The 7,146-nt window shown below is 55.1% G+C and overlaps 1 protein-coding gene across 1 annotated transcript in view; it reads right to left on the bottom strand.

Moving 5' to 3' along the window:
• Positions 1–6,617, bottom strand: part of Tulp1 (TUB like protein 1) — a 14,931-nt gene extending 8,314 nt beyond the window's left edge. Inside the window, exons 1-10 of the mRNA XM_031347421.1 lie at positions 6,479–6,617; positions 6,311–6,362; positions 5,882–5,963; positions 5,630–5,782; positions 5,084–5,236; positions 3,987–4,082; positions 3,753–3,872; positions 3,429–3,550; positions 379–384; positions 122–292 (exon numbers count right to left, since the gene is read on the bottom strand). Of these exons, the coding sequence (XP_031203281.1) occupies positions 122–292; positions 379–384; positions 3,429–3,550; positions 3,753–3,872; positions 3,987–4,082; positions 5,084–5,236; positions 5,630–5,782; positions 5,882–5,963; positions 6,311–6,362; positions 6,479–6,525 (1,002 nt within the window). The 5' untranslated portion in view covers positions 6,526–6,617. The remainder of the gene's footprint in view (positions 1–121; positions 293–378; positions 385–3,428; positions 3,551–3,752; positions 3,873–3,986; positions 4,083–5,083; positions 5,237–5,629; positions 5,783–5,881; positions 5,964–6,310; positions 6,363–6,478) is intronic.
• Positions 6,618–7,146: the final 529 nt, after the last annotated feature.

Below are 7,146 nucleotides of genomic sequence, written 5' to 3'. Positions count from 1 at the left end.
CACCACCCCCAGCCTTTGACACCACCCCCAGCCTTTGACACCACCCCCAGCTCTGGACAGATAATCCCTCTCAGCCCTAGACACCCCCAGCCCTAGACACGCCCCACCCCTTTCCCAGGACCTTCTTCTCCGTGTCCAGGTGCAGGAAGTAGGATGGGTACATGCCACGGTCCATGCCCTTCTTGTCCCGTGTCAGCCGGCAGCGGACTGCCCGGCCCTGGGGTGCTGGCTGCAGGACGAACTCCCGGGGTTCACCCACTTCCACAGGGGGAGATGGAGCTCTCTCCTCCTTCTGCGTGGGCAGACGGTGCATCAGCCAGGGCACCCCGCTCCATAGGTCCCGTCTCGGCACCCCACACAAGACAGGCCACCACTTACCACTTTCTGGAGGGAGAAAAGAGCTAGGTCTAGCATCCAGGCCTGGGAGCTGAGGCACCTGGGTCTGCCCCAGCCCCAGCAGCCCAGCCCCGTGATAGAAGGTTCTAGAATTCTGTGATGAATTATAACTATTTAGCTTGAGTACAAACAGTCCCAGATTGAGTCCAGGTTCTACCACCAAAGGTCTGCCAGCTGGATATAACATTCTTGTTTTCATTTTCATTTAGAGTCTTATATAGCCCAGGCTAGCCTCAAACTCTTGATGCTCTTGCCTTTACCTCCCAAGTTGTGCTGGTCTTTTGGTTTTTGTTTTTTTGTAAAATATACATATATATATGTACACACACACACACACACACACACACATATATATATATATATATATATGAACACACACACACACACATATATATATGAGTGTTTTGTCCACATGTCTGTCTGTCCACCATACGTATGCCTGGTGCCCTTGGAGGCCAGAAGAGGGTACGGGAATCCCTGGAACCACAGTTATGACTTGTGAGTGACCACGTGGGTGCCGGGAACTGAACCCAGGTCCTCTGCCGGAGCAGCCAGTGTTCTAACCACTGAGCCACCTCTCCAGCCCCTCCCTATTCATTTTCTTTGATATAGGGTTTCGCTGTAGGGCCTCAAAGTCTGTAGCCCAGGCTGGCCTCACTGAAATCCTCCTTAACTTCCCAGCTCTTGGCGTAGAAGTCTGTCCCACCATGCCTTGCTCTCCAAACATCTTTCTTCATTCCCCTTAACACGCAGGGGGTTTAGCTGTCCCTCTTGTATAGAACCTGGGGTCGTGCTGTGCGCACAGGATCAGTCTCTAGGGAGAGGAAGGGAGGTCTCTAACCAAGGCCATAGCCACTGTGGAAACTGTCTGCTCCCTTGCCAGTCTTTCCGGGGACTCCAGCCTGAGCCCACCCGGTTCTGGAAAGCTGTCTCTAGATAGATGGTCCTCAGAAACTAAGCAGGAGAAAGCGAGTCCTCTGAAGACCTTGGGGGGCTGTTTGTTACTCGGCAAGACATAGCTGACTCATGAACCTGTCAGCTCACTCTCTGCTCTTGGAGAATTTCCTAGTAACGCCGGTTACAGGAGGAGGCAAGGTGAGCCCTGGTGCCCTTTCACCCCCTGCTCTGTTTGTCACAGGAGGGGAACTGGGACTCAGGTCCCTCAGGGAACAGAAGGACCTATCAGGCTGAGGTTTCGGCACCTGAGGCTTAGGAATTATCTAGGATAACAGCCCCTTGCTGAGGGCGGTCCTGCACTGTGTGTGAGGTGAGGCACAGCCTGGGGCCCACTGCCGAGGGTCAAATGACCACCTAGAGTGGACTCCAGCCTGTTCCAGAAGAAACGGGAAACACCAGATGATGTGTGGAATGTGGGCTGGGAAAACTTACTCAAACATTTCTAACACCTGCAAGTTTCAAAAGCCTGTGGCCCCAAGGGCTGCTTCCACCCGGGGGTAAACTACTGTGGCCACCAGCCACAGGGATTTGGTTCATGGGAACCCATCCCTGAAGACCTGACACTCCTCCACACACTATTAACCCCACAAGCTCGGACCACGGCTGGCTCTTGGGTTGCTCTCTCCTTAGAGGAGCTGTGCATGACAATCTCAGCCAGGCCTCTGGATTGTCTGTGTGCTCAAGTGTGTATGCCTATATCGTCCTTCAAAGGACTTAGCAACATGCCTTGGCCGTGGAAGATGTTAAATGAGAATGGACTCCGTACTTCGGGGAATATTCTGGAGCCTTTGGTAGCCAGAGATCAACTGTTTTATTTAAAGGTATATATGGTTTTTCCAGACAGGGTCTCTCTGTATAGCCCTGGCTGTCCTGGAACTCACTCTGTAGACCAGGCTGGTCTCGAACTCAGAAATCCACCAGCCTCTGCCTCCCAAGTGCTGGGATTAAAGGCATGCGCCACCACTGCCCTATATTTTTCTTTATACGACTGTTCTGCCTACGTGCGTGTCTGTGTATCTCGTGAGTGCCTGGCACCTTCAGAGTTCAGTAGAGGGCAGCAGGGCCCCTGGAACTGGAGTAGCCAAGGTTGCGAAGGGCCGTGTGGGTGAGAATCAAATCTGGTTCCTTTGTAAGAACACCCAATGCTCTTAACCCCTGAACCATCTCCAGCCCTGTGTTTATTTATTTGGTTTGTTTGTTTGTTTGTTTGTTTGGTTGGTTTTGAGACAGGGTTTCTCGTGTAGCTATGACTATCTTGGAATGCACTCTATTGACCAGGCAGGCCTTACACTCATAGAGATCAACCAACTCTGCCTTTGGAGTGTTGGGATTAGAGGCATGAGCCACCACTGCCCATCTTGCTTGTTTTCTTTCCTTTTCTCTTCTTTTCTTTCCTCTCTCTCTCTCTCTCTCTCTCTCTCTCTCTCTCTCTCTCTCTCTCTCTCTCTTTCTTTCCTTTCTGACCCTATTTTATTTTTGAGACAGGGTCTCACGTAGGCCAGGCTTGCATCAACCTCAGGGTGTTGCTGTGGTTAGCTCTGAACACCTGATCCTGTTGCCTGAACACCTGATCCTGCTGTCTGCACTTCCCATGCCCTAGGTTTGTGTGCACCTGGAACCGGGGCTGGGAGGCTCTGAACCCTGAGGGTGACCTCGGGCTAGCAGAGTGGAACATTTCAAAACTGGTCCAGCTAGCCAACTTTCAGCCCCTCAAAGGTGTGTTCCCAAAGGTGTGTAAGTTGTGCCGCGAGGAAGCCTGGAGTCCTAGTACTCGCACCTGCAATCCTAGTACCAGAGTTCTAGGGTAGCCTGGGCTACATAGCAAGACCTTACCTGCGCCCCTCCCCCACCCCCAAACTGCCGGGCTGCCTGCTCAATCTCCCTAGTACACGCGCCCTCTAACTGGGAGCTCTGTGATGGTTGTGTTGCAGAGGGGAGCCTGGACAGCCGCAGCCCGGGGGCTCCCTGTCTCTTCCGTTCCCACGAACCTGATCTTCTTAGGCCTTGTGCCCTGGCTATCATAGGTGGGGAGCCAAGTCCTCACCCAGAAGTCCCCGCGCCCCTCAGGTCACAACCTTTTTGCCTTTTCCTTTAGCTCTCCCCTTCTGGTTGCTGTTCTTCATCACTGCGGATGCATCCTCCTCTTCCTCCTCTTCCTCTTCCTCCTTCCTCTCTTCCTCTGAGCCTTTAGGGGGCCCTGAGTATGGAGGGGAAAAGGTTGTAGACCCCTCGCCCCAACCGGCCAGGTTTTCCAATACCCATAATCCTCTTTTGTCAGAGCCTAGCGATCAGGGGTATCAAGAGGCCTGCTGTGTGGTCTAGTTCTCAACCACACCCGTCATGGGCGCTGCACCCACACAACGGCCCACACGGTCCCAGCATCCTTGAGCCACCCCCACCTTTCTTCTTCACACCCTTCTCAGGGGCGCCACCTTCCCCAACCAGGAACATGGCTGCTGGAATCTTCTTCCTGGTGACTGCTGGGCTCCCCGCGGGGTCCTTGTCAGTCTCCCCGGGGCCTGCAGATAGGATGGGAGGAGTCAGCAACGCACCACACCCAGTGCCCCCCGCCCCGCCCCGCCCTACCCCGCCCTGCCCCACCGTCCACCCCACCGTTCCGTGTCCAGTTTTACCTTTTTTCTTTGCCTTTCTCAGCTTGGTTCCCTCCCCTACCTCCTTCTTCTTGGTTCGGAGCGGTTTCCGAGGGCCATCGGGGCTCCCTACATCCCCTAGGAACAGGAGATTGGGGGAGGGGCGGGGTCAGGGAAGGAAGGAACCTTTTAGAGTTGAGGGCCACCTTTTTTGTTTGTTTGTTTGTTTTGTTTCAAGACAGGGTTTCTCTGCCCTGGAACTCACTCTGTAGACCAGGCTGGCCTCGAACTCAGAAATCTGCCTGCCTCTGCTTCTCAAGTACTGGGATTAAACGCGTGGACCACCACCGCCCAGCTTGAGGGCCACCTTCTAACCCCCTTATCCAGCTTCAAGCTCCTAGGGTGCCAAAACCAGACAAGGGTCGGTTGGTCTGGCTAGGAACCAGCCTAAGAGGCAGGGACGGAATGAATGGGTGTACAACCCTAGGCCTTCGCTGGAGCCTCTGAACCCTCCTCCAGCGTCTCCTGCAGGGATCCTCCGCCCCTCCGCAGCCCCACAGCCTCTGCCCCTCCACAGAGGCCCGGTTCTAGCGCCCCACACATTTCTTTCTTTTTTTTTTTTTTAAGATTTATTTATTATTATAGATAAGTACACTGTAGCATCAGATCCCATTACGGGTGGTTGTGAGCCACCAAGTGGTTGCTGGGATTTGAACTGAGGACCTTCGGAAGAGCAGTTGGAGCACTTACTCGCTGAGCCATCTCACCAGCCCCTGTCCCACACATTTCTGACCCCGACCTTCCTGGGCAGGCGCCCAGGCCTGGCACCATCAGTGTCTTTAGCCATAGATTTCTTTTTTTACTTTTATCTACTTTATAAAAATTCCAACGCTGATCTACATGAAGTAAAATCCCACAAAACAAGCAAACAAACAAACAAACAAAACCCCAGAGTCCTCCTCCTGGGCACACCCCTGTGGTTGGCAACAGCCCTGAAAACTGATCTCCTTAGGGACCGCCAGTGTGTGGAGGGGGGGGTGTGCCTCTTCATAACGGGGATGGGGAGCCTTGGGGTCCCGCCCGCCCCTGCAGAGGACTCTCTGCCTGTTCATGGGCTGCTGGGTGCTCCCTGCACCTACCCTTTGGGCTCAGAGCCTTGGTTTTCCTCTCTCTCTCCTTGGCTGCTTTCTTGGGGGGCAGAGAGCCTTTCTCTTTTTTCCCCTCTTTCTTCTCCTCTTCGTCATCATCGCCATCATCGTCATCATCATCCGAATCCTCCTCCGAATTCTCCTCTGTGGAGAGAAATTCTCTGATAAAACAGGCTCCAGAGGTTTAGTCCCTGCAGGGTGGGTGCTACGGGGGCTCCCAGCCCCTTCCTGCAGCGGGCTGCGGTGGGAGGCACCCTGCTCAGGCTCCCTGTCACCCTCCCTCCTGACCTGTCTGTCTACCTGTGTGTCCCAATCTGCCCTTCCACCGTCTCCACTTGCCCTGTGCGGCTGCTTCTGACTCATGTGGGGTACTTATAGCTACTAGCTATAGCTCAAGGTTGAACCTCTGCTGCCTCAGTTTCCCTATATTGGATGGGGGGGACCCCTTGGACTGGGTGCTGGGGGGGTGATACCTGCTTCCCTGGGCCAGCTGGCACCTTCTGTCCCTCCCTCTCTCCCTTCCTCCCAGTCACTCACCGCCTCCCACGTCTGGGGCGCGGGCAACCAGGAAGGTTTCCCGGGGGTCCCGCTTCTTGGCCTCGGGGTCCCTCAGGAACTTGGCGTACACTGTCTGCGCAGCGCGCGGCTCCTCGGGGTCTGCGGGCGGCTCCCCGTGCTTCCTGCGCCCAGCTGGGGCCAGACCTCGGGCTCAGCGGGGTCCTGGCTTGGGGGGGGTCCCCACTTCAGCCTCCCGCGCCCGCACCTTCCCGCACCCCTCCCCGAACTCACCCCCAGCTTTACGGGGCTTGGATTCTGGGGACTCGGGGGTCTCGGGTTTCTTTTTCCTCAACTTCTGTCCCTGGGCGGGTCGCTGCGGAATAGGGGGTCATGGGGAGAGGAGGGGACTTCTAGGGCTCCCATCCCCCTCTAATCCCTTGGAGCCACCAGAAATAGCCTCGGATAATCCCAAGGGGTGCTGCAGCCCCTGATCCGGGTGGATGTCCTATCCACGCATGGTGGTCACTTCCAAGACCCAAAGCCCCCCAAGTCCTTCTGGGCACCCCACATCCTAACCCTCCCCCCTTTCTTCTTCTAAACTCTTCAAGCTAAGAGCTGCAGGGTTCTGGCGAGAGGACCTTTGCCGGGCAGCAACCCCCTTCCTGTGTACACCAAAACATCTTCGCACCTCCTTTCCAATCCCCAAACCGGGTGACACACCTGTTTGGGGCGCAGCGGGGGCTCGGGGCTCAGCCAGTCCTCTTCATGGCCACTGAGGGGTACAAAGGGACCAGGCTGTTCCCTTCTTGCTTTCTACACTCCCCCTCTCCCACTGCGGCCCGGAAACTAGGGTTTGGAGTTCAGGTGGGGCAATGTGGGGGCTCCCACCTGTCTGAGGCCCACACTTCCCGAAGGGTCTCCTCCTGCAGTGGCATCGCGTCTGTGTGCCTGTCGCGGCCACCACCCCTCTCTCTCTGGTGACAGAGGCTGGCAGCTCCCTACCTCCCTAGCTAATCTCAGCTCAGCTTCTCCCCACCTTCCGGGGCCAAGAGGCCACCAGGACGCACCTCTGAGGACAAGATGTTCTAGCCCCATAGACTCAACCATTGAAGGGAAGAGCGGGTGCCCAGCTCCCTTGTCTAAGATGTCAGTGGTGCTGGAGAGTAAGAGGCCAGGCTGACCCTCCAGGTTGTCTTCCCCTCCCTCTCTCCCCAGTCAGGGTCTCACTCTGTAGCTAGGGCCTTGCTGGGTAGGCTGGCCTGGGACCTAAGATTCTCCAGTCTCCCGAGTGCAAGGTTTGCCAGCATTGGACATCATACTCAGCCTGAGATAGGCTCATTTAAAATGTTGACATTTATTTATTTATTGCATGTGTGGGTGGGACACATGCCGTGGTTCTTGTGTGAAGAGGTCCTGATGACAAATCTCATTCCAGCCTGTGGCAGCGCATGCCTTGAGTAAGCCATTTTCCCTAGCTTCTTTAAAAAAAAAAAAAAAAGATTTATTTATTGTTATATGTAAGTAGCTGTCTTCAGACACACCAGAAGAGGGTCTTA

Source organism: Mastomys coucha, unplaced genomic scaffold (assembly GCF_008632895.1).
Source record: "Mastomys coucha isolate ucsf_1 unplaced genomic scaffold, UCSF_Mcou_1 pScaffold3, whole genome shotgun sequence".
NCBI classification, from domain to species: domain Eukaryota; kingdom Metazoa; phylum Chordata; class Mammalia; order Rodentia; family Muridae; genus Mastomys; species Mastomys coucha.
The sequence above is the reverse complement of the archived record's forward strand: the minus strand, read 5'-3'. Positions and strand labels throughout refer to the sequence as shown.